This window comes from Mustelus asterias, unplaced genomic scaffold (genome assembly GCF_964213995.1).
Source record: "Mustelus asterias unplaced genomic scaffold, sMusAst1.hap1.1 HAP1_SCAFFOLD_2988, whole genome shotgun sequence".
In the NCBI taxonomy this organism is placed as follows: domain Eukaryota; kingdom Metazoa; phylum Chordata; class Chondrichthyes; order Carcharhiniformes; family Triakidae; genus Mustelus; species Mustelus asterias.
In genome coordinates, this window is record NW_027592933.1 from 2,835 (window position 1) to 30,242 (window position 27,408).

A 27,408-nucleotide genomic window follows, 5' to 3' on the forward strand; every position below is an offset into this window, starting at 1 on the left:
GACTTTTTAACCTCCAAAATAGTATTTATAAGGGACAGATTCTAAACAAAAGTTCAGTGTTTTACTTGATTCAATAGATTTTATATTTTGCGGAACTGTATAAACAACAGAGCTGCCATTACTAAAATTTCAGATGAAAATCTCACACTTAGAAGAATTGTTTGACTCACTTTTACAATTCAAACCCTTGTCTGTGGATTCAGTTAATGATTTTCACACGTTGAAAATTTTGCATTTCAGGTTTTTATTTGATTTTATAGCAGAACGTTGTACAATGTACTAAATCATTGGGCAAAAGTATTCTTGTCTTTCTCTGAGCAAAGCAATTCAACAAGTTATGAACTCAAACAGAGTGACTGAAAGACTCTCAACCCTCAATATATTTCTTCAGCCGTCATGTTGTAAGTTTGCACGCCAATTATTTTCTGAATCCAGTCCAGGTATTTCTTTGATATGAGAGTGTAAACCCCAGGCTTCTTGGCTGTTGGTTTTTTAGGGCCATATGACACAATCCCTTTGTACACACCTTTGCAAATTAAAGGACCACCTGAATCACCCTGGAAGAATAAAAGATGAAAAAGACAATAACTGAGCAGACTTGGTTAAATTTGAATCAGTTTAAATTGCAATATATTCATGTCATGTTGAGATGTTCTCAGTGTTTATGTACACATTATGGGTTACAATAATATCTGAAAAAATAGCATTGCATGAATCTGGTTGTTCCAGGAAATATCAGATCCTTTGATAGCTCTTGTAATCCTCTGTCAAATGTACCACCCAGTCATTAACCAACCCACTCTCTCTCAAATTTGCTGCTACATTCAGCCTTTACCACCCAACGGTCCATTTCATCCTCATTGAGGATGTCAAGAAACATAAAAGAATATTTACTGCATAGACATAGGAAAAATATTTTTACTTACCAAATCTGAAATTGGTAGTACACTGTCTCAACTCTCACCTTTCTCTCCCCATTATCTATGTTTTTTTTTCATAACCATGTGTCCCTGCATTTGGACTTGTCTTAGTACCAGGAGCTTCTGGCAACATATACTGCCATTTTAAAAATTTGCTCACAGGATTTAGGCATCTTATTTTTCTAGTCGCCAGAAGGAAAATCAAAACAAAAACTTATCTTTCACAAAAAAAAAGAGATTGGACCTCAGTGACCGGCATCCGCAAGTCCCAGTGGGCCTCAGTGGCCTCTGTGCATGCGCTGGTCCTGAAAAGGCTGCACAAAGGCAGATCATTTTTTTCACCAATCTTTGGGTTCTGCTCACTGACAGGCCAGAGAATGCTGCATATGCAGAGTTACAATGGGCTTGTGAACCCCTGGTATTCTGTTGGCATGGCTGGCTATCTGAGAGATTGTGTGGAAAGCAAAATTTGAATACAAATGGAGAGGAACATCAGAAGGAGGGGTTGAAATGCTGGAGGTGGATTCTTGGTGAAGACATCCGGCGCAAGCATAATTTTGGAATAGATTCCAAGGCATTCTCTTCGGGAGCGGAGATAAGAGACCCTTGGGTGAAATGCAGCATTCAAATGAGAGCAGTTAGCTCGCAGTGTGTCAAGCGTCTGTGAGAAGTTTGTGAAGAGATCCATAGAGTAAAAGCAAATTACTGTGGATGCCAGAATCTGAAACAAAGACCGAAAAATGCTGGAAAATCTCAGCAGGTCTAACAGCATCTGTGGAGAGAGAACAGAGGCAAAATTTCATGTCTGGATGATGGGATTACTTCTGACCCATTCGGTATCCATGGGAGTGATCTTGAGCTCATGCTTGCCATCTGTGGAAATGGTGGCAAGGACTCAAGATCAGGTGAAACCCAGAAGTCGCATTATAGGCCAGGCCAGGTAAAGGCAGCAGGTTTCTCTCAGTAAGAGGCATTTGTAAATCAGTTGGATTTTTACAAAAATTCCAAAAGTTTCATTGTAACTTTAAGTAATACCAGCTAACATAGTACACTCACTTTATTTGCGTCTTTCCTGCCTTGTCTGTCACCAGCACAGATCATGTCCTCTGTAATGTTAGGATTACCCCTGTAATTACTGTTGCATGTTTTGCGATCTACTACAGTGAGATCCACTTCTTGAAGTGTGTCAGATGGAGGATTTGAATTTGGTTTAGTTGCTCCCCATCCTGCCACTGTACAGTGAGTTCCGGGTTTCACATCCGCACCCTTATCGGCAGGTAGTTTGAGCAGGTTCACATATTCGTTGATCTTTGCTTCACTGGACAGCTGTGGTACAATAAGAATTAATTAATATTTTTGCTCTTCAAAACGTGAAGATCTCATAGTATTGATTTATTCCAAAATATATCAGTAATTTTCTCCTTGTGAGAAACCTGCCTTGCAAACATCTCCCCTCGAGGACTGAGTACTCTGACTTGGATCCGTCAATGGTTCCATGGGCACTGACTATCTCTGCTCTGGCTCTCCAGATGTTGTTTATCATTTATGGACCATGATGGTGATTGTTATTATCTGGAGGACCACAACTCAGCCCAACCCAATTCAGATCCAACATCCACACAGCAGCAATCACCGGACAATCTGGAGCAGGATTCCTAGTTGATGTCCTAACCTGAGGAGCAAAGATTGGTAAATGAATATGGCCTCTGATCGCTGTCTAACAACTGTTGCTGAAAAGTCCCCAGTGTGGATTCAGGATGAAGTCACAGGGCCAAGCAGCTTGTTGATGCTCATTATGAAGAATACACATGACAAGCACTGTGATCTTCTTCATGTCTGAATCTCAATCTTTGGCAGTTTTATTTATTTATTAGTGTCACAAGTAGGCTTACATTAACACTGCAATGAAGTTACTGTGAAAATCCCCTGGTCACCAGACTCCGGCGCTTGTTCAGGTACACTGAGCGAGAATTTAGCATGGCCAAGGAACATAACCAGCAAGTCTTTTGGACTGTGAGAGGAAACCAAAGCACCTGGAGGAAACCCATGCAGACATGGGGAGAACGTGCAGACTCCGCACAGACAGTGACCCAAGCCAGGAATTAAATGGGGGTCCCTGGCGCGGTGAGGCAGCAATGATAACCATTGTGTCTGACTGGTGAATCTCACAAATTGTTTTCCAAAATTTTTATTCAAAGAGGTTGAAGAGGTAAAGCTGTAACTTTCCTGTGAAATTAAATATTGATGTCTTTCTAACTGAATAATTGAAAACATCACAAAGAAATCTGAATCGAAGAAATAAAATTCATACTTCAACCAGCATGATGTCGTTTGCTTTAGTCTTAAAGCTGAACTTTGGATGGTGAGTAATCTTCTTAACCTGAAGCTTTTGTTGAGTCTTCTCTTTCCGTGAAAGAGAATGTGCTCCAAGAACGACTCGAATAAACTTTCGACTGTAGTTCATCAGAAAGAGAAAGAATTATTCTTTCATTAAAAAGACAACTTTCATGTTGAAGTGCAATTGGAGTTTCAAACAGTGTAAGAATATCAAACTGAACAAAATTAACCAATATTTAGTATTTACCATTTCTTCCTTCAACTGACCAAACACTGAATCGACAATTCAGGAATTGACCACTCAGTTCAACTTGTCCAAATGGCGTCAGTTCAAATGAACTTGCTTCACTCAACCTCTTCCCAATCTGTTCCCATATCCCCCCTTCCACTCCTCCCTCATATATGTAAAGATTCTGCATTTCATGCCAGCATGCAGTAAGGCAGATTATCAGACAGGTAAAAATGCTGGAATTAAATAGCAGTTCAGTCAATATCTGAAATGTTGGCATTTTGGTGGAATTCTTCCTCAGATGCTGATAGATCCATTCTGCATTTCCAGATTTCCAGTAATCACATTTTTTTCTTTTGATCTCCAGTGTAACTGCAGTGAATTAATTATTGATGAGGAAAAGCGTGGGCAGATTGAGGTGTGGCTTTTAACTAGAGAACGAAAAAAAAATTCAAATCATCTGTAAAATATTTGCCTTAGAAAATCTAAATGAGGTTAAACACCTTCTAGCCAGTGACGAAGGAAAGGTTTGCAAGGTCAGATGGTCATTCCTTATTTCTGTACCACTGCTGCTCTCCCACACCACACACAGTGGCACAGTGGTTAGCACTGCTGCCTCACAGCTCCAGGGACCAGGTTCGATTCCTGGCTTGGGTCACTGTCTGTGTGGAGTTTGAATGCTCCCCCCGTGTCTGCGTGGGTTTTTTCCAGGTGCTCTGGTTTTCTCCCACAGTCTGAAAGACGTGCTGGTTAGGTACATTGACCCGAACAGGTGCTGGAGTGTGGTGACAAGGGGAATTTCACAGTAACTTCATTGCTGTGTTAACGTAGGTCTTACTTGTGACCAATGAATAAATTTTACTTTTACTTTTACTTTGGGCACATTTAAATATCTGCCATTCTCCAGAGGTTTAAGAGTGTTCAACTGCAGAGCAGGAGAGAGCTAGGAACCTCGCCCTCTGACTGAAAGCATCAGCACTCCAATGTCCCTTTCTAAATGGTTTTTAATTTAATGATCGGGATAAATGTCCTGTTTGTTCTGGGATCTGGACCCTCAGATGGGACACATGTGGATGGCCAGGTGTACCACTGTCTATCATGTTATAAGAACATAAGAACATAAGAAATAGGAGCAGGAGTAGGCCATCTAGCCCCTCGAGCCTGCCCCGCCATTCAATAAGATCATGGCTGATCTGACGTGGATCAGTACCACTTACCCGCCTGATCCCCATAACCCTTAATTCCCTTACCGATCAGGAATCCATCCATCCGCGCTTTAAACATATTCAGCGAGGTAGCCTCCACCACCTCAGTGGGCAGAGAATTCCAGAGATTCACCACCCTCTGGGAGAAGAAGTTCCTCCTCAACTCTGTCTTAAACCGACCCCCCTTTATTTTGAGGCTGTGTCCTCTAGTTTTAACTTCCTTACTAAGTGGAAAGAATCTCTCCGCCTCCACCCTATCCAGCCCCCGCATTATCTTATAAGTCTCCATAAGATCCCCCCTCATCCTTCTAAACTCCAACGAGTACAAACCAATGTTCACATTGATAGCTCACAGAAACTCCCAGCCCGAGTCTACATCCATCTATTTCAGAAGCCCTGCAAGAGGCACACAGAGGTTCTATCCATTATGAGGCCCAGCAGCGTCCCTAACATAAAACCTGATGTATTCAGGTCCTAAGTTAATTTCTGGCTCTCCAGGTGTCCAGTAAAGGGTTACAGAGGCTGTACCCTTTTTGCAGAGTTCTATCCTGGTTAGTAAAGCCTCACCAATAGAACATATTCAGCAAAACAACCTCATAGAATACTTATAATGCACTTTAGATTGATATGAGGAGTTGATGTTGGTGTCATCAGGCCATTACTCACACAAGTTACTAATGATAGTCTGTGGTCATTTTGTTTATCCTGAAAGTTGCTCAGGATGTCACTAATATGATCCTGTTTCTAACAATGAGAACATAGGTGAACTCACTAATTGGACCTGCAGGGTAGAACTATTATTAGGGACAGTGATTCTTGCCACTTGGATCCATTGCAAGTGAATGGCCTAACAGGCAGTTCACTTCTAACTGGACAAGCAGTGAGGGACAGAAATACTCTCTTTAAGTTTTAAAGTTTATTTATTAGTATCATAAATTGATTTACATTAACACTGCAATGAAGTTACTGTGAAGATTCCCTAGTTGCCGCACTCCGGCGCCTGTTTAGGTACAATGAAGTAGAATTTAGCATGGCCAATGCATCTAACCAGCACAGACTGAGGGAGGAAACCGGAGCACCTGCAGGAAACCCATGCAGACATGGGGAGAACATGCAGACTCCGCACAGACAGTGACTCAAGCCGGGAATTGAACCCGGTTCCCTGGTGCTGTGAGGCAGCTGTGCTAACTCCTGGCTTTGTGGGGATTTCAGATGCTTGGCTATCAAATGAAATCACGCTCACCACGAGAGAACCATATAATTTTCTGCCATCTAACATAAGAACATAAGAACATAAGAAATAGGAGCAGGAGTAGGCCATCTAGCCCCTCGAGCCTGCCCCGCCATTCAATAAGATCATGGCTGATCTGACGTGGATCAGTACCACTTACCCGCCTGATCCCCATAACCCTTAATACCCTTACCGATCAGGAATCCATCCATCCGCGCTTTAAACATATTCAGCGAGGTAGCCTCCACCACCTCAGTGGGCAGAGAATTCCAGAGATTCACCACCCTCTGGGAGAAGAAGTTCCTCCTCAACTCTGTCTTAAACCGACGGGGAGGGGTGGCGGTTGGCACAGCGGGGTGGGGCAGGGGGATGCAGATTGGGACTGGCAGTGGGAGGGGAGGTGGTCAGTGGGAGATGAAGATGACCCAGGAGGGGGGGGGGGGGGGAGGCGGGGGGGCGGCTGGCGTGTCGAGGCTGGGCCGGACATGTCCCCACGACCAGCGATCAGACTGTGGGGTCTCGGAGGGCCAGTGATGCAGGGGTCATAGGCCTGGCCAGCAATCGAGTTGGCCAGCAAATCGGGAGACGTGCAGACAGGGGCCACCAATCTCAACGCTCAGCGCTAGGCCACCGGCCTCTCCAGCGGGAATAGGCCCTGCCCCCTGATTCTCAGCATGATCCACGCTGAGGCACTCTGCAGTACACACAGTCTGGGAGACTCATTTTGAAACTCCTGCTGAAAAAACCAACGCGATTTAGTCCAGTTTTTACGCAAATTCGACATTTAGGATTTTTGTGGGAGAATCCCACCCCTGTTTATTTCCCATCCATCTTCCCTTTGTTCCATCCTGTTTGTTTCTCTGTAACAGCCTCCAGTTCTAGTGAAGCTTCCACACTCGAAACATTAACCTGTCCGATCCCTCCACAGCTGTTAACTGACCTGTGGGTGTCTCCAGCACTTTCTTCACGTCATATTAAGAAGAAGGTGGAAGAATAATCATTCATTTCAGAGGTTTTTGGTAAATGAAAGAAAACACAAAAAATTTTTTTATTTCTTACAGCTGCAGACTGAGGCAAAACTTAACAAGTTTGTGGATGTTCTCCCTCTGCCTGAATGTGACTGTGATGTGAGAAATGGAACTATCTGCACAGTTGTGGGATGGGGAAAGACAAATGTAAAGTCAAACAAGCTTTCTGACAACCTCAAGGAAGTGAACGTAACCACCATAAACAGAGCAAAGTGCAACAGTAAGAATTATTACAACAACAACCCTGTAATAACCACGGACATGCTCTGTGCTGGTGACAGCAAAGGTGGAAAGGATGCATGCCAGGTGAGCTAGATTGGGTAAAAAGTGGCTGCAATATCGGAACACAACTATTAGGATTAACTGTTTTAGTTAGTGCTGCATAAAATGTGCTTCAAGCTTATCATCTATTGATTCTTGAGCTGTTAAAATGAATAATTAATTTAATCAATTCACACATTTGTTTAACATAACATACTTAAACTCTTTGTTGTCGGGGTGTCAACGCAGGGAAAAGCAAAATATCGGTTCAATTTTCGTGGTCTGATATTCCTATCCTAAAATCCATGTAAAATGTTCAACCCCCAGGCTGAAAAGTAGAGATAAAGTAATGGAAATATAGACATCCGGAACTGGGCTATCCTGCAACAACAATGGTCCCGGCTTTCATCCACTCTCACTTGGCACTCGACACCCTCCTCACCCTCCTCAATCTGCTGATGTCTAAAAGCAGTACTCGATGGGAGAGGCAGATCCCCTCCATTAGTGGCTGCTTCAAACATTAGCGAGGTAAACAAGAGTGGGTGCAGAGGAACGGGGATGTGGAGGTGGGGTAGAGGTGTAGGTAAGAGGAGGACAACAGAGAGGAGCCTGGGGTGTGGGGGGTGTGGGGTGGGGGGGGAAGGGGGTGCAGAGGAGGGAGGGTACTGCAAGGGATGAGGTGCATAAATGAGGGGGTGTTGGAGAAGAGGTGGTGCTGAAGGAGGGAGTGTAGGGGAGGGAGGAGTGCCACAGCAGCTAAGGGTCTTTTGAGGTGAGGGGTGTTGAAGAAGCCAGGGGTGCAGGTTGGTGGGGGAGTGCTGGAGGAGCCAAAGGCACAGGGGAGATGGGAGGGTTCCTGGCAGAGGGGTCGTGCAGGTGTGAGGGGGCTGTGGGGAGATGAGAAGGTGCAAGAAAGAATGGAAGGTGCCAGAGAAGCCGAGGTTGTGGGAGAAGGGGTACTGTTCAAGGAGTCTGGGGTGTTCCGAGTCGTGGGATGGGTGCAAAAAAGTTCCAGATTGTCCCAAAAGGGGAAACATCCTCTTCACATCCACCATGTCAGGACCTCTCCGGATCTTACATGTTTCAATCAATTCACCTCTTACTCCAGCAGTACAAGGCTAATCTGTTCAACCTTTCCAGTACAGATCTTAATCCAGTAGACCTTCTGTCAAATGCTTCCAATGCATTTACATCTTTCTTTAAATAAGGAGAACAATACTGTACACAATACTTCAAATGCGATCTCATCAATGTACAATTGAAGCATAATCTCCCTACTCTTTGATGCGCGTTATTACACACGAGGCTTGAGATGCTCAAGGAAATAAAGGCTTTTATTTACTATTACAACGAAGCTACCATATATAGTACACGATCCCAGACTGAGGGGTCCCAGACAGAGCAGTGACCTTTATACCTCTCCCAGGAGGCGGAGCCCGACTGGGATGTACCATAATAACTATAATACAGGTGTAACAGCCCAACCCTAACCCCAACAGTAACAAGTAGAACAACCCATCCCTAACCCCAACAGCAACATATATACAGACTCGTAGTACTGGCCAGACCCTGGCTCAGTACTACCTAGTGGGAACCAACGATGGTTCACCACATTCACCCCTCCTTTGAAAACAAAGGCCGGCGGGGTACAAAAAAAAACACAGAATAATTTGTCATCAGTCTATAAGTTCAGACGGTCAGGGGGACCGCACCGTCGTTGTGACCTCCTCAACACCGGTGATGACACCGGAGTAGGCACTCGCGGTGGCGTTCTCCCCAAGGCGATGTCCAACGGTTCCTCCACAGTCTCACGGGCCGGCTGACCCCGAGGTGATGATAATCCGTTGAGTTCCGACACGCCCTGAAGTGGTGACCATCTCCTGGACTCAGGCAAGCTGTACACGGGAGTAAAAGGGTTAAGTAATGGTCCCGATGCTGCCCGCGCCGTGTCAGGAGGGGAAACAATAGTTGGGGGGTCTCTAACAGGAGGTATGGGAGCGACAGGGGTTTCTACGTCCCCTGCTGGTGCCAGGTCCCGAATCGAGACTGTGTCCTCTCGCCCGTCAGGGTATGCCACATAGGCATACTGAGGGTTGGCGTGGAGGAGATGGACCTGTTCGACCAACGGGTCGGACTTGCGGGCCCTAACATGTCGCCGCAGGAGGACAGGTCCTGAGTACGTCAACCAAGACGGTAATGAGGTCCCAGAGGAAGACTTCCGAGGGAATGAAAACAGCCTCTCATGGGGAGTAGCGTTGGTTGCCGTACACAGGAGTGAGCGTATGGAGTGGAGCGCATCAGGGAGCACCTCTTGCCAATGGGAGACTGGAAGGCTTTTTGACTTCAACGCCAGTAAGACAGCCTTCCAGACTGTAGCATTCTCACGTTCCACCTGTCCGTTACCCCTAGGGTTGTAGCTCGTGGTTCTACTAGAGGCAATCCCGTATGAGAGCAGGTATTGCCTCAAGTCATCGCTCATGAACGACGAGCCCCTATCGCTGTGAATGTAGCAGGGGTACCCGAACAGGGTGAAAAGATCACGGAATGCCTTGATAACCGTGGCAGCGGATGTATCAGAGCAGGGAATAACCAAAGGGAATCTCGAGTACTCATCAATGATGTTGAGGAAGTACACATTCCGATCTGTTGAGGGAAGGGGGCCCTTAAAGTTGACACTCAGTCTTTCGAAGGGACGAGTGGCCTTGACTAGTTGTGCCCGGTCAGGTCGGTAAAAGTGCAGTTTGCATTCCGCGCATACCCGACAGCTTCTCGTTATGGACCTGACATCCTCCACCGAGTAGGGTAGATTGCGGGCTTTTACAAAGTGGTAGAGCCGAGTGACCCCAGGATGGCAGAGGTCATTGTGGAGAGCCTGCAAACGGTCCTCCTGTATACTGGCACATGTTCCATGCGACAGGGCTTGTTGAGTTTCCCTGGACGATACATGATGTCGTAATTATAGGTGGAGAGTTCGATTCTCCACCTCAAGATCTTGTCGTTCTTGATCTTGCCCCGCAGCGTGTTATTGAACATGAACGCCACGGACCGCTGGTCCGTGATCAGGGTGAACCGTTTTCCTGCCAAGTAATGGCGCCAATGCCTGACGGCCTCCACAATGGTCTGGGCTTCCTTTTCCACCGCTGAATGTCGAATTTCGGGGCCTTGGAGGGTGCGGGAAAAAAAGGCGACGGGCCTGCCCGCCTGGTTAAGTGTGGCGGCCAGGGTGAAATCAGATGCATCGCTCTCCACCTGAAGGGGGATGGACTCATCAACAGCGTGCATCGTGGCTTTCGCGATGTCGGCTTTTAGTTTATCAAAGGCCAATCGGGCCTCTGGTGTTAGGGGAAAAGAGGTGGACTTGATGAGCGGACGGGCTTTGTCTGCGTAATTGGGAACCCACTGTGCATAGTAAGAGAAGAAGCCTAAGCATCTTCTCAGTGCTTTTGCGCAGTGGGCAGGGGAAGTTCGAGGAGGGGACGCATACGGTCTGGATCAGGGCCAATGACCCCGTTTTCCACCACGTATCCGAGGATGGCTAAACGGCGCGTACGAAATACACACTTCCCCCTGTTGTAGGTCAGATTCAGGCGAGATGCAGTGCGTAGGAACTTAAGGAGATTGGTGTCGTGGTCCTGCTGGTCATGGCCGCAGATGGTGACGTTATCCAGGTACGGGAAGGTAGCCCGCAGTCCGTTATGGTCCACCATTCGGTCCATAGCATGCTGGAAGACCGAGACCCCATTGGTGACACCAAAAGGAACCCTGAGAAAGTGATACAAGCGACGATCCGCCTCAAAAGCCGTGTATTGTCGGTCCTCTGGGCGAATGGGGAGTTGGTGGTAGGCAGACTTGAGGTCTATGGTAGAGAACACCCGGTACTGCGCAATCTGGTTGACCATGTCAGATATGCGCGGGAGGGGATACGCATCCAGCTGCGTGTATCTATTAATGGTCTGACTATAGTCAATGACCATCCGGGATTTGTTCCCACTCTTGACCACCACGACCTGCGCTCTCCATGGACTAGCGCTAGATTGTATGATCCCTTCCTTGAGGAGCCGCTGAACTTCAGATCGAATGAAGATCCGATCCTCAGCGCTGTAACGCCTACTCTTAGTTGCGATGGGCTTGCAGCCTGGCACAAGATTCTGGAACAGGGAGGGTGTGGTAATCTTCAGCGTCGAGAGGCTACAGGCGGGGCGCGTTGGGCAATTTGAAGGCTGCTGTTCTCCCACTGAAAGCGGAGGGAGTGGCCCACCGTACTGTAGGGTTACACTCTTCAAGTGGACCATGAAATTTAGTCCGAGGAGTATTGGCGCGCAAAGGTGCGGTAACACCAGGAGCTTGAAGCTCTCGTAAACCGTGCCCTGCACCGTTAAATTTACCACGCAACTCCCTAGCACGGTGACAGACCGGGGCCTTGATGCCATCGAAATCGTCTGTTTGACAGGTTGGATCTGGAGACCACACCGCTTCACAGCGTCTGGGTGAATAAAACTCTCAGTGCTCCCGCTGTCAAACAGACAATAAATCAAGCGTTTGTTTACCTGAATGTCCATCATAGACTTGTCGAGTCTGTGAGGCTTGGCCTGGTCCAGGATGATCGACGCCACCGTTGGTTCGCGAGTGCCACTGCAGGCAGCTGAGATGGATGAAGATGACCCCTGCTGGTCGTTCACGGTCGGTGCCGACCAAAATGGCTGCTCCCATAGGTCGCACGTGGGTGATGGCACCAAAATCAGCGACCCCTGGTGGTCGCGTGTCTCTTGCGACTCCGTCGTCTGTAATGGCTGCGTCCTGGCCTCGCACATGGACGAAACCCTCGACGATGCCGACGACGAAGAACCGGGCTCCGGGGAGTCGCAGGCCGCACTGCTGTTCCTGGAAGTAAGTTTGGATCGACAGACCTTCGAATAGTGTCCCTTCTTACCGCAGGTGGAGCACAACACCGCTTTAGCGGGACATCGCTGTCGAGTGTGCTTCACTCCCCCACAGAAGTAACACCGCGGGCTGCCTGGGGCTGCTGCCGTCGTCAGGCCCGAGTGTGGGCACGCCATCACACAGCTTTTCGGACCCGAGGGACGAGGTGGGATCTGCGACTGCTCCTGCCACGCTGTCTCCACGTGGTCTTTGGGATACAATGCTAGACTTTTGGAGGCCGTCTCCAACGTATCTGCTAGTTCTATCGACTTAGTGAGATCAAGATTACCTTGCTCCAACAGTCTGAGTCGGATATAAGATGATCCGATTCCCGCCACAAACGCATCTCGAGCGAGGTCATTCATATTCTGGTCTGCCGACACTGCTTTGCAGTTGCAGCCCCTGGCTAGCTGTAGGAGCTCGCATGCGTACTGTTCCGTCGTTTCGCCGGGCTGCCGTCGTCGAGTGGCTAAGAGGTATCGAGCATGCATCTCGTTTGACGGTTTAATGTAGCGCTTCTTAAGAAGCTCGAAGGCCCTTGTGCAGTCGGTGGCTGCATGGATCGCGAGATATACAGCGTCGCTTACCCTCGCGTGGAGGACCCGGAGTCTGTCGTCGTCTGTGGTGACCGCTGCGGAGGCTGCCAGGTAGTCCTCAAAACACTTTAACCAGTGGTCGAAGGTGTTAGAGGCGCCCGCCGCACGTGGATCCAGTGTAAGACGTTCGGGTTTTAACATTTGCTCCATACTCTCTGTATCGTTTTCCTTTTTTTTTACGACAAGAGTTTAATTAATCGTAAATAAAATTGATGCGCGTTATTACACACGAGGCTTGAGATGCTCAAGGAAATAAAGGCTTTTATTTACTATTACAACGAAGCTACCATATATAGTACACGATCCCAGACTGAGGGGTCCCAGACAGAGCAGTGACCTTTATACCTCTCCCAGGAGGCGGAGCCCGACTGGGATGTACCATAATAACTATAATACAGGTGTAACAGCCCAACCCTAACCCCAACAGTAACAAGTAGAACAACCCATCCCTAACCCCAACAGCAACATATATACAGACTCGTAGTACTGGCCAGACCCTGGCTCAGTACTACCTAGTGGGAACCAACGATGGTTCACCACACTCTTGTAATCATTTCCCCTCACAAAAACAGGAACATCCTCTTCACTTTCCTAATTCCTTGCTGTACTTGTATATTGGCCTTTAATGATTCATGCACAAGACCTGAGATTGTCCCATTTATAGAATAGATCTGTTGCAATTATTCGAGGAAGGGAGACAGAGGAGGAACCCTCTTGGTGATAGGGCAAAGGACCCAAAGGTGAGCTGCTCAAATGAACTGATATTCACTGAGATTGCCTGCAGCAACTTTCAGTTCACCTGGAAATAGTCTTGGAAAAGGTTTAATGAACTTATCAGATCAACCAAAGTGGGAGGTTTTTATTTGGAAACATCAAAATGTGACACCCAACACTTTTATGAGTCGGCATAATATTGAAACATTGACATGTGCCTCAGGATGTCACTCCAATACCTGTACACAACAACCAAAGTGGGAGAGCTTATCATTCATTATCTTTAATTAATGCAGAATGTAAAGCATGTGTATTGCATAAAACAAAACCACTCAGAAAAATACCTACAGTGATTCAGTCCATGTTGCTTTAGAACATATGATAGCAGAAGAGTGGTAGTGGGAGTTAAGTGTAAGTGTTTCCAATTCTGTACACGAAACAATTGATTTTAATTGTATTTGTGGGTATTGGCATTCACCTGTGCTCATATATATATGAGTAGTCTGAAAGAATAGTTGTTGGTTTGAGGTGTAATATGTGAAATGTGGCTCTGGAAATAAAAGCCTCGAAGTTTATAAGGACCTGGTTCTATGTTCTAACCTTTATTCCCTCACTTTTCTGAGTTTAAGCAACACCTTCTTGCAATTCTGATGACTGTAACAGTCAACTGAGTTACTGCTTGAGGTTTGTGTATCATCCATCACGACTGCCCTAAATGTGTTGCAAGATGGATTTCAGTCCTTGTTTAATCTCTGTATAACCTTCAGGAAATAATCAAATTATAGCTGCTTAATAACTCTCATAAAATTATTAAACAGGAATGTTGATGCATTGACTGTTGTTTGAGATTAATTAATTATTTCTTGTTTTTTCAGGGGGATTCGGGTGGGCCATTGATATGTGAGGATGAGCTCCAAGGAATTGTATCTTTTGGGATAAAATGTGGATTGCGATACAAGCCTGGGATTTATACAAGGGTCACTCAGTATATTGAGTGGATTCAGGAAATAACAGCTTGAACCTTACACAATGTTTAGAAACTATTGAGGTTTATGCATTATATTTTTCCTGTGGATTGCTGCATCTTGAATAGCTATTGCAATGGCATTTACAATTTAAATTCATTGAGATTATTTTAAAATAGGATCCTGCACCTATCCCTTGCTAAAAGCTCAGGCTAGTTATGCATAAAAAAATCTTTTAAAATGTGAATGCTCACAGCTGTGTTACTGGATTGGTGAAATACTTGGAGGTGCTTTGTTTAAACAGCAAAGTAGAACAATATTTTCACGTGTAACAGTTCAAATCTTTTATGCTTCAATAAATAAATGAACAGAGCTTGTGTTTGATTGATTTGAAGTATCAGGTTGAGTGAGTGAGCTGCACTTTCCTTCCTTAATCAGGACATTGCGGCTAACCCTGCTCCAAGACACCAAGCAATAACCTAAGCAAGTGCTGAAGGAGTTCAGTGTTGTTGAGGTCTCGCCTTTACAAACATACAAAATGGATGATCAGGAAAAGACCAGCTGGTCTATCAAGTCTCCTCCACATTCATGATAGTTAGAACATCAGGAAAAACACAGCCTGACCCTGTGCACAGCCACATAATGTTTTGGAAGAGACCAATAAGGGGAAAAGTATTCTGAAACATTCCTTGCTCTTGTTGAGAGGATCACACAAAGAGAACAGAATTGTGTAAAGATAACAATAGGAAGCAGGCCATTTGGACCATTGTGTCTGTGCTAGCTCTCTCTGTAAGAAGTCTCACAACACCAGGTTAAAGTCCAACAGGTTTATTTGGTAGCAAACGCCACTAGCTTTCGGAGCGCTGCTCCTTCGTCAGGTGAGTGGGAGATCTGTTCACAAACAGCAAACAGGGCATATAAAGACACAAACACAATTTACAGAATAATGATTGGAATGCGAGTCTTTACAACAAATCAGGTCTTAAAGGTACAGACAATGTGAGTGGAAAGAGCATTAAGCACAGGTTAAAGAGATGTGTATTGTCTCCAGACAGGACAGTTAGTGAGATTTTGCAAGTCCAGGAAAGTCGTGGGGGTGACAGATAGTGTGACATGAACCCAAGATCCCGGTTGAGGCTGTCCTCATGTGTGCGGAACTTGGCTATCAGTCTCTGTTCATCGACTCTGCGCTGTCGTGTGTCGTGAAGGCCGCCTTGGAGAACGCTTACCCGAAGATCAGAGGCCGAATGCCTGTGACCGCTGAAGTGTTCCCCAACAGGAAGAGAACAGTCTTGCCTGGTGATTGTCGAGCGGTGTTAATTCATCCGTTGTCGTAGCATCTGAATGATTTCCCCAATGTACCATGCCTCGGGACATCCTTTCCTGCAGCGTATTTCCTGCAGAGGGAGGATGTACTAGCAGTTTTGAATAAACTGAAGGTCGATAAGTCCCCTGGGCCTGATGAAATATATCCTAGGATTCTTTAGGAGGCAAGGGATGAGATTGCATAGCCTTTGGCTTTGATCTTTGGGTCCTCACTGTCCACGGGGATGGTGCCAGAGGACTGGAGAGTGGCGAATGTTGTTCCTCTGTTTGAGAAAGGGAATAGAAATGACCCTGGTAATTATAGGTCGGTTAGTCATACTTCGGTGGTTGGTAAGTTGATGGAAAAGGTCCTTAGGGATGGGATTTACGACCATTTAGAAAGATGCGGATTAATCCGGGATAGTCAGCACGGATTCATGAAGGGCAAGTCGTGCCTCACAAATTTGATAGAATTTTTTGAGGAGGTAATTCAGTTTGTTGATGAAGGTAGGGCAGTTGATGTCATATACATGGATTTTAGTAAGGCGTTTCATAAGGTCCCCCATGGTCGGCTTATGATGAAAGTAAGGAGGTGTGGGATAGAGGGAAAGTTGGCCAATTGGATAGGTAACTGGCTATCTGATCCAAGACAGAGGGTGGTGGTGGATGGAAAATTTTTGGACTGGAGGCAGGTTGCTAGCAGAGTGCCACAGGGATCAGTGCTTGGTCCTCTGCTATTTGTGATTTTTATTAATGACTTAGAAGAGGGGGCTGAAGGGTGGATCAGTAAATTTGCTGATGACACCAAGATTGGTGGAGTAGTGGATGAGGTGGAGGGCTGTTGTAGACTGCAAAGAGACATAGATAGGATGCAAAGCTGGGCTGAAAAATGGCAGATGGAGTTTAACCCTGATAAATGTGAGGTGATTCATTTTGGTAGGACTAATTTAAATGTGGATTACAGGGTCAAAGGTAGGGTTCTGAAGACTGTGGAGGAACAGAGAGATCTTGGGGTCCATATCCACAGATCTCTAAAGGTTGCCACTCAAGTGGATAGAGCCGTGAAAAAGGCCTATAGTGTGTTAGCTTTTATTAACAGGGGGTTGGAGTTTAAGAGTCGTGGGGTTATGCTGCACATGTACAGGACCTTGGTGAGACCACATTTGGAATATTGTGTGCAGTTCTGGTCACCTCACTATAAGAAGGATGTGGAAGCGCTGGAAAGAGTGCAGAGGAGATTTACCAGGATGCTGCCTGGTTTGGAGGGTAGGTGTTATGAGGAAAGGTTGAGGGAGCTAAGGCTGTTCTCTCTGGAGCGGAGGAGGTTGAGGGGAGACTTAATAGAGGTTTATAAAATGATGAAGGGGATAGATCGAGTGAACGTTCAAAGACTATTTCCTCGGGTGGATGGAGCTATTACAAGGGGGCATAACTATAGGGTTCATGGTGGGAGATATAGGAAGGATGTCCGAGGTAGGTTCTTTACTCAGAGAGTGGTTGGGGTGTGGAATGGACTGCCTGCAGTGATAGTGGAGTCAGACACTTTAGGAACATTTAAGCAGTTATTGGATAGGCACATGGAGCACACCAGGATGATAGGGAGTGGGATAGCTTGATCTTGGTTTCAGATAAAGCTCGGCACAACATCGTGGGCCGAAGGGCCTGTTCTGTGCTGTACTGTTCTATGTTCCACGTTCTATGTATCAAGTAGACGACGTTGGCCGAGTTGCAAGAGTATGTACTGTGTACCTGGTGGATGGTGTTCTCACGTGAGATGATGGCATCCGTGTCGATGATCCGGCACGTCTTGCAGAGGTTGCTGTGGCAGGGTTGTGTGGTGTCATGGTCACTGTTCTCCTGAAGGCTGGGTAGTTGGCTGCGGACAATGGTCTGTTTGAGGTTGTGCGGTTGTTTGAAGGCAAGAAGTGGGGGCGTGGGGATGGCCTTGGTGAGATGTTTGTCTTCATCAATGACGTGTTGAAGGCTCCAGAGGAGATGCCGTAGCTTCTCCGCTCCGGGGAAGTACTGGACAACGAAGGGTACTCTGTCCACTGTGTCCCGTGTTTGTCTTCTGAGGAGGTCGGTGCCGTTTTTCGCTGTGGCACGTCGGAACTGTCGATCAATGTGTCGAGCGCCATATCCTGTTCATATGAGGGCATGTTTCAGTTTCTGGAGGTGTCTGTTGCGATCCTCCTCATCTAAGCAGATCCTATGTATACGGAGGGCTTGTCCATAGGGGATGGTTTCTTTAACGTGTTTAGGGTGGAAGCTGGAGAAGTGGAGCATCGTGAGGTTATCCGTGGGCTTGCGGTACAGTGAGGTACTGAGGTGACCGTCCTTAATGGAGATGCGTGTGTCCAAGAATGCAACCGATTCCGGAGAGTAGTCCATGGTGAGTCTGATGGTGGGATGGAACTTGTTGATGTCATCATATAGTTGTTTCAGTGATTGTTCATCATGAGTCCAAAGGAAGAAAATGTCATCGATGTATCTAGTGTATAGCATCTGTTGAAGGTCCTGTGCGGTGAAGAAGTCTTTGTAAACTCTCTCTTGTAGCTCTGTCTCTCGGAGCTACTCAGTTGCTTTAATTTCTTGTAGTCATGTGATTTGTCTTAACATTCCAATAGCACGATATACCAAACATCCACTCATTCTAAAGCAGCAAAAGAAACTCAAAAACACTTCACCTGGAATCTCCATGGTAATATCATCAATTAGCACTAGTAAGGGAGTGTCCCTCACTTTGCTGAACACATGTTCAGCTGAGGGTGTTTAAGGGAGAGCATTATCAATATCTGTGTTAGACTCTGCTTCACCGCACAATGCAACCATTCATCGCATTTACACCGCATGCATGGTATGAACATGTTAGCTCTTTTACAGTCAGTGCGTACAACACTTGTCACACTTCAAATGGCCAAAACTATTCTCCAAACATTTTAAGAGTGTCAGGCATCCCCAACACCAGCGCCATTGGGTATGGAGGTGAATTTCACAGCCTGGACTTATTCCAAACAAGGCGCACAAGACAAATTCACTGCCACGCAACTTGGTGTGAAAAAATACAAATATGAGGAATCATCACAGCAGAGATTGGGAGCAGTGCAGGCAGGAGCAGAATAAAATAGGTCGGGATCAGATTGGAGCAGAATAAAGGAGACTAAGATTGGATCCCTCGTGCTGGGATCAAGAATGTCACTGAGTGGTTACAAAGCACTCAGGGGCCATTTCAGGACCAATCACTGAAAGGGAGGTCACATCCTGTCGGCAGAATTTAAGGAGTTGGGAAAGAAACTAACAGGCAGGATCGTAGAGGTAGTGATCTGCACATCATTCCCAATGCCATGCACTAATCAGTGTAGAAATAAAGCAGATGATAGGGTTTGGCATCAGTTCTGGGGGAGATGGGACATGTATATGCCAAAGGTTTGCACTTGAACAGAACCGGGACGAATCTCCTTGCTTACTGGTTTGTTAGTTCAATCATGGAACACTTAAAACTTAGGATTTGGGAATCAGTTGATCGTATTAGATAGGAATAACAAGGTGCACAACAATGGGAAAAGTTGGATGGCACGAGAGTAAATAAGAGTAAAGTGGGGTGGAGTAAGATGAAATACAATCAGGCCCACATGATGTTGACAGTGCCTGTGTGTGATTGCACTGAGTGAGGTATAAAGGATTGGTGAGCGGCAGGTTCAGGTCGCCCTGCGGAGTAAGTTATCATGGTGAGATAGGAATAGTCACTTACAATGGTAGATCAAAATGAGAAAAGATGGGAGGAGGTTCATGTCAAGTATAAAGCCAGCATGGACTGATTGCACTGAATGACAGGGTTCTGACAGGATTAATGACAGCCCACATTGCCTCGACGTTCTCAGGAGACTAAGGAAATTTGGCATGTCTGCTACAACTCTCATGAACTTTTACAGATGCACCATAGAAAGCATTCTTTCTGTCTGTATCACAGCTTTCTATGGCTCCTGCTCTGCCCAAGACTGCAAGAAACTATGAAGAGTCGTGAATGAAGCCCAGTCCATTATTCAAACCAGCCTCCCATCCATTGACACTGTCTACACTTCCCGCTGCCTCAGAAAAGCAGCCAGCATAATTAAGGATCCCACGCATCCCAGACATACTTTCTTCCACCTTCTTCCATCGGGAAAAAGATACAAAAGTCTGAGATCACATACCAATTGACTCAAGAACAGCTTCTTCCCTGGTGCCATCAGACTTTTGAATGGACCTACCTCGCATTAAGTTGATCTTTCTCTATATCCTAGCTGTGGCTGTAACACTACATTCTCCACTCTTGCCTTTCCTTCTTATTCTGTGGTATGTTTTGTCTGTATTGTGCGCAAGGAACAATATTTTTCACTGCAGACTAATACATGTGACAATAATAAATCAAATCAAATCAAATCTATACCATAAATCTGGTGTAATCCTGTGTGATAACAGAGAACTATTTTTTCCTGCCAAAATATAATTCACAGTTCTTTGCATGGCTGCTAAGGGACCACCCATTCCACCAGCCGATGTCCTTTCAAAGTTTATCATTTTCCTCCTCACAGTTCACTACACTTTCAATGTTTTGTGTCATCTGTAAATTGGGAACTCATGTCCTACATACCCAAACATGGAAAACTAAAGTGCGTGTGTATTGACATCGATAGAAAACTGGTTGGCAGACAGGAAACAAAGAATAGGAATAAACAAGTCTTATTTTGAAAGGCAGGCAGTGACTAGTGGAATGCCACTGGGATTGGTGCTAGGATCCCAGCTACTCACAATATATAATAATGATTTAGATGAGGGAACTAAATGTAATATCACTTTACATATCACAAGTAATTCATTTGCAGAGATGTCTTGCTGCAGTTATACAGGGCCTTGGTGAGCCCACACCTGGAATTTGTGTGCAGTTCTTGTCTCCTTATCTGAGGAAGGATGTTCTTGCCATAAAGGGAGTGCAGAGATTTACCAGACCGATTCCTGGGATAGTGGGACTGACGTATGAGGAGAGATTAAGTCGGTTTGGATTATATTCGTTGGAGTTCAGAAGAATGAGGGGGGATCCCATAGGAGCCTCATAAAATTCTAACAGGACGAGACAGGATAGATGCAGCAAGGATGTTCCCGATGGTGTGAGAGTTAAGAACCAGAGGTCACAGATTAAAGATGCAGAGTAATCCATTTAGAAATGAGATGAGGAGAAATTTCTTCACCCAGGGAGTTGATAAGCCTGTGAAATTCACTACCACGGAAAGCAGTTGTGGTCAAAACATTTTATTTTCGAGAAGGAGTTAGATATAGCTCTTGTAGCAAAAGAGATCAAAGGATATGGGGGGGAAGATGGGATCAGACTATTGAATTGGATGATCAGCCATGATCATAATGAATGGCAGAGCAGACTCAGAGGGCTGAATGGCCTCCTCTTTCTCCTATTTTCTACGTTTCTATGTTTCCATCAGTCCTCTTTGTTAGCTTAAAAGCTAGTCAAACCAATTAGTTAAAAATAGATTGGGCGAAATTTTACCAGTCATTTTTGGATTGGAGGCAGGTTGCTAGCGGAATGCCACAGGGATCAGTGCTTGGTCCTCTGCTCTTTGTGATTTTTATTAATGACTTAGAGAAGGGGGCTGAAGGGTGGATCAGTAAATTTGCTGATGACACCAAGATTGGTGGAGTAGTGGATGAGGTGGAGGGCTGTTGTAGGCTGCAAAGAGACGTAGATAGGATGCAAAGCTGGGCTGAAAAATGGCAAATAGAGTTTAACCCTGATAAATGTGAGGTGATTCATTTTGGTAGGACTAATTTAAATGTGGATTACAGGGTCAAAGGTAGGGTTCTGAAGACTGTGGAGGAACAGAGAGATCTTGGGGTCTATATCCACAGATCTCTAAAGGTTGCCACTCAAGTGGATAGAGCTGTGAAGAAGGCCTATAGTGTGTTAGCTTTTATTAACAGGGGGTTGGAGTTTAAGAGTCGTGGGGTTATGCTGCAACTGTATAGGACCTTGGTGAGACCACATTTGGAATATTGTGTGCAGTTCTGGTCACCTCTCTATAAGAAGGATGTGGAAGCGCTGGAAAGAGTGCAGAAGAGATTTACTAGGATGCTGTCTGGTTTGGAGGGAAGATCTTATGAGGAAAGGTTGAGGGAGCTAGGGCTGTTCTCTCTGGAGTGGAGGAGGCTGAGGGGAGACTTAATAGAGGTTTATAAAATGATGAAGGGGATAGATAGAGTGAACGTTCAAAGACTATTTCCTCGGGTGGATGGAGCTATTACAAGGGGGCATAACTATAGGGTTCATGGTGGGAGATACAGGAAGGATATCAGAGGTAGGTTCTTTACGCAGAGAGTGGTTGGGGTGTGGAATGGACTGCCTGCAGTGATAGTGGAGTCAGACACTTTAGGAACATTTAAGCGGTTATTGGATAGGCACATGGAGCACACCAGGATGATAGGGAGTGGGATAGCTTGATCTTGGTTTCAGATAAAGCTCGGCACAACATCGTGGGCCGAAGGGCCTGTTCTGTGCTGTACTGTTCTATGTTCCATTTAGCCACCCGACCCACATACCAAAAACAAATCGGAAGATTATGACCAATGCGTCCCTAATTTCCTTCCTTAATTCCCTCAGCATCCTTGGAGAAATCCCATCCATTCCTGATGACTTATCAACTTTTTAAGTACAATTACTTTTTCTAATACCTCCATTTTATCAATTTTTAGCCTATCCAGTACCTCAACTACCTCCTCTTTCACTGTGATTTTGGAAGCATCTTCTTTCATGGTAAAGATAGATGTGAAGTGCTTCAGCATACCCCCTGTTCCTGGGTGTCTACCCCATTCCTGGTCCTGAAAGAGCTCTCTCTTCAATCTACCTTTGACTATTTGTTTTCCAATAGAAGGATTTTGGATTAACTTCATGTTAGCTACCATTTTCTTCTTCTATTCTCTCCTTGTTGAATGTATTTTTCTCAATTCTATTCTGAACTTTCTATATTCAGCAGGTTCTCACTCACGTTATTAACCTGCCATCTGTTATACAGACCCCTCTCTGCTTCATCTTACTTTCTACATCAGGCTTGTTGCCAACCTCCTCACATTGTGGGAATATACATTGACTGTACCTGAACCATCTTCTCTCTAATGGGAAGCCATTTTTCTGTTCCAATTTTTCCTGTCATTCTTTGATTCCAATTTATCTGAGTCAAATTTGTTCTTGCCTCACCTCAATTGGCCCTCTCCAAATTAATTACTTTGGATTGCTTCTTTTCTGTAGCTACCCCAAACCTTATGACACTATGATCACTGCCACTTGAGCCTCTTGAACCCATTTCATTGTCTAGGACCCTGCAGCACATTTCACAACTGTGCTCGAGGCTGAAGTGACGTGTACAATGGGTAGTTCAATCGAGTTTTTCTTTTGATCCAGACAGCATGGAAAAATTAAACATAAAGGGAGGAATTTCCTCATCCCGCCGCCCACCTCAGGAATCGTAGCGAGCGGGACAGGACCATGCAAAGGCCCATTGCCCTCGGGCGGGATTTTTCGGCCTGGGGCAAGTGCGGCTGGAACATCCCGCCCAAAGATTACTGATATCAACATCTGGGAACCAAAGAAACAGAAGCCCATAGCATGGTGGGAGTGATCATCTTTGAGTAAACTTAAAGTATTTTAAATTAATTTACTGCTGATTTCAAAAACTGCGCCACATTAGTGCTGGAAGGAAAGATTAGCAAATGGTGAAAATTGAAATGCTCCCTGATCCGGCGCAAAGAGCATCTGGTGAAAATTTAGCCAGTCATCTGATGAAACGGTTGGATGCTTTGAGGATTTTGGAGTGTCCTTTCATTATTGACTCAGCAATAGAATCAGTTATTCATTCCCATGTAAAGCAACAATAGAACTAAAAGGAAAGCTTGAAAGATAGAAGAAAAGAAACTGATTGCCAGAGTCACAATGCCCACAGTTTGGGTAAGTTCCATTGTATTCAGTGTGAAGACAAATGGACGGCTAAGATTTTGCCTGAATCCAACAGTTCATAGTCAAGTAAAGAGAAGAATCACTACCCCATTCCAACGCTGGAAGAGATCGCACCAGCACTGACAGAGACAAAACATTTCAGCAAGCTTAATGCCTGAAAGGTTTCTACAACATGTAACTAGGTGTGGAATCTTCACTGTTGACAAAGGTTGACAAACCTGCAGAGTTTCACTGGCTGTCTTGTCTGGAGACAATACACATCTTTTTAGCCTGTCTTGATGCTCTCTCCACTCCCATTGTTTTGTTTCTTAAAGACTGGATTAGTTGTAAGTATTCGCATTCCAACCATTATTCATGTAAATTGAGTCTGTGTCTTATAAGTTCTGTTTGTGAACAGAATTCCCACTCACCTGAAGAAGGGGCTCAGAGCCTCGAAAGCTTGTGTGGCTTTTGCTACCAAATAAACCTGTTGGACTTTAACCTGGTGTTGTTAAACTTCTTACTGTGACAAAGGTCAACACATCCTTTGGATGGCACAAATTCCTGCATCTATTTTTTGGCCTTAAAGTAAATCAGGATGTGTTCCAGCAGAAAGTAGATGAGACATATTGAGGATGCAAAGGAACAGTCGGCTTGGCAGATGATATCCAGATATACGGTGTCGATGAAAAAGATCATGACAACCATCCACATGAAGCCATGGGGAGAAACAGGAAAGCTGGGATCAAGTGAAACTGAGACAAATGTATTGTAAAAGTTGCAGAATGCCTGACGGAATCATACGAAGGTACAAAGATTTGAATTAGGAGCAAGAGTAGGCCACTCAGCCCCTCAAGCCTGCTCTGCCTTCAGTAACATCCTGGTTGATCAATCGGAGCCCTGAAAGAATCATAGTTATCTCTGTGATAGAAGCCCCACAGATAAAATACAGGTGAGAAGTTTCCTTGGCTGAACCCAAAACATGAACTCTTTCATATTGCATGTGTCAGAGCACACAGCAAACCTACAGGAGCTGAGAAAGAAGTTGCAGAGTACCAGTAGTCCGAGTCACACACTCAGAGTTACAACAAACTTCAGCAGACAAGTTTGTCATAGTACAGCAGAGAAAATCCGTCACTCTGCAAATATATGCTTCCATAAAAGTACTGGGAACAGCCCTGGTACAAGAGAGAAAACTGATAGCATCCAAAGAGGGGCGGCACGGTAGCACAGTGGTAAGCACTACTGGTTCACAGCGCCAGGGACCCGGATTCGATTCCCTGCTTGGGTCACTGTCTGTGTGGAGTTTGCACATTCGCCCCGTGTCTGCGTGGGTTTCTTCAGAGTGCTCCAATTTCCACCCACATTCTGAAAGACTTGCTGGTTCAGTGCATTGACCCGAACAGGCGACGGACTGTGGCGACTTCACAGGGGAATTTCACAGTACCTTCATTGCAGTAAACCTTACTTGTGACTGATAAATAAGCTCTAATATCATCTGAGACCAGGTATGCCAACATAGAACATAGAAAGAGATTTTGGCAGTTATGTTTGGACGTGATGTGTTCCATGCACATGGCGGAACAGACTCGATGGGCTGAGTGGCCTAATTCTGCTCCTATGTCTTATGGTCTTATGCATATCTTTAGAGAGGAAAGTTCATAATGGAGAGTGACCATCGTCCACTGGAGTAGGTTTACAAGAGGAATCTGTGTAAAGCACCAGCAAGACTGCAAAGTTTGCCCTGAAGACTTCAGAGCTACAATTTCACTCTGAAATACAAGCCAGAAAGAGAAATGGTGCCGGCAGAAACACTATCTTGGTTCTCACCACAGGAGAAACTCATAATAGGAGATCCAGGTATCAAGATCTATCAAGCCTAGTAAATGTAAGACCATCAGAGCTGAGCAAAATTAGAGATAAGAGCAGCAAAGATGAGAGGCTGCATATGCTGCCTCAGCGAGTGACCTAGACATGGCTTGATAAGATGCAAAAAACACATTCAACAATACAGCAGTTCTAGTCTATCAGGCACGGCATCTCACAGGGAGATGGTGATGTTGCTCAACTTGAACCTCAATAATCATGTCCAAAACAATGTGGCAAGGCATTCTCCAGAAGATATACAAAGTCTACATGGGAATGGGGAAGTGTAAGCTCAGAGTCAGATCAGCTGTGCACTGGATAGGCATTTACAAAGGCACTGAAAATATGTCTACATGCAGCATCTTAGAGTAAATTTAAAGCGTTTTAAATTAATCTACTGTTGATTTGTAAAACTGACCCATATTAGTGCCGGAAGGAAAGGCTAATGAATCATGTGAAGGTGAAAAACGAAATGCTCTCTGATCAGGTGCAAAGAGCATCTTTCAGCAGAAAGAGATAATAGTGACTGAAAATTCACCCAGACTGTGACATACTGTGGGAGCCAGTCTATGAGGAATGGTGGGCTGGAGTTTCCACTCCGGTCAGTGATGGACACAATGGTAGGTGGGAGGGGAAAATATTGTGGGAGCACAAAAGCCAATTTAATGTTGGCGTGAAGACACGTCACAATTATCCTCTCCAGACTTCAATGGCGGAGTGCGTTTCCTGCCGCACCATGTCAGAAACAGCTTATGAATACATTTGAATCTCATGAATGCTCATTATGAAGGCTCTGCCGCCATGCTCAATCAAAAGGCCTCACTGGTGTCGAATTTAGACAGGAATCATTCACAATCAGGCATAAGGGATGTGAGCCTGGTGAACTGCGCTTCACTTGTAAATTCGGGGTATATCCCTTGCTTTACATTGCACATCGCTCCTGGCTGCTTCTCCAGGCTGCGCAGACAGCAACACAACAATTTCAGGGTGCTTCAGGGACAATGTCCTCTGTGCCAGACCAGTGGTAAGGTGGGGAGCTGGTGGTTACATGAGATGCAGACAAAGGCCTGACTGTAGGACTGGGGATACATGAGACAAAGGGAAGACATTAGATAGAGAGCAAAGGCTTTACTGGCAATGTTGTGGCGGGGCAGGGAGGTGGTTGCACTGGCACTCAGACACATTATTGGGTGGGGCTGTGAGAATATCCTTGGGGCCAGAATGGGAAGTGAGTCTAGGCCAGAAAGCCAAATGTCATGCAGGGAGAATGAAATCTGGTCTGCTAATAGCTCCATCATCTTGCAACATGAAGCTACAGCACAGTAAACTATGAAAATACTCTGTTGGGGTGAACTCTTCAGTGAGGGGGCGCAAAGCAGAACCTCTGCCATAGCACTACATGTCCACGATAGCCTTGTGGGAACAATGCAGTTCCAAAATCACTAACAGTAATGTAGCACTGAAAATCAGAACAGAAATGTGTCGGTGAGTGTCAGAGCTCAGGAACATCTTTCTGTTGCAGCAGTATTGGGCTGCAGTCATTGAGAAGGCTCTGTGTGTGGGTGCATTTTAAATATGGTGCCTGCTGCAATGATATCTGTTTACCTTCAGCCTCATTAATTTTTCTGTTGACATTTTTTACAAATATTAAATCCCATTCTAATTACAATCTCACCAGCATTTGTCAGTAAGAATAATATTCACCTTAACAGCCCCCTCCTCCTCTTAATATACTTAACCTAAAAAAATGCTTACCTTGATATGTCTCCAGGTTTTCCACATTTTTGCTTTTTGCTGCTCTGACTATCTTTTCCATTCCTTTGCTGTTCAAGTCTCCGATGCGACTGAATCTCCAT

General features: G+C 45.4%; 1 protein-coding gene across 1 annotated transcript; it reads right to left on the minus strand.

Annotated features, from left to right (window-relative positions):
* Positions 1-352: 352 nt before the first annotated feature.
* Positions 353-27,408, minus strand: LOC144490186 (granzyme K-like). The gene is made up of 4 exons (XM_078207988.1): positions 27,308-27,408; positions 3,232-3,373; positions 1,977-2,246; positions 353-557 (listed from the first exon to the last, which is right to left on the minus strand). The coding sequence occupies exons 1-4, from the start codon at positions 27,406-27,408 to the stop codon at positions 375-377; spliced, it is 696 nt and encodes a 231-aa protein (XP_078064114.1). The 3' UTR covers positions 353-374.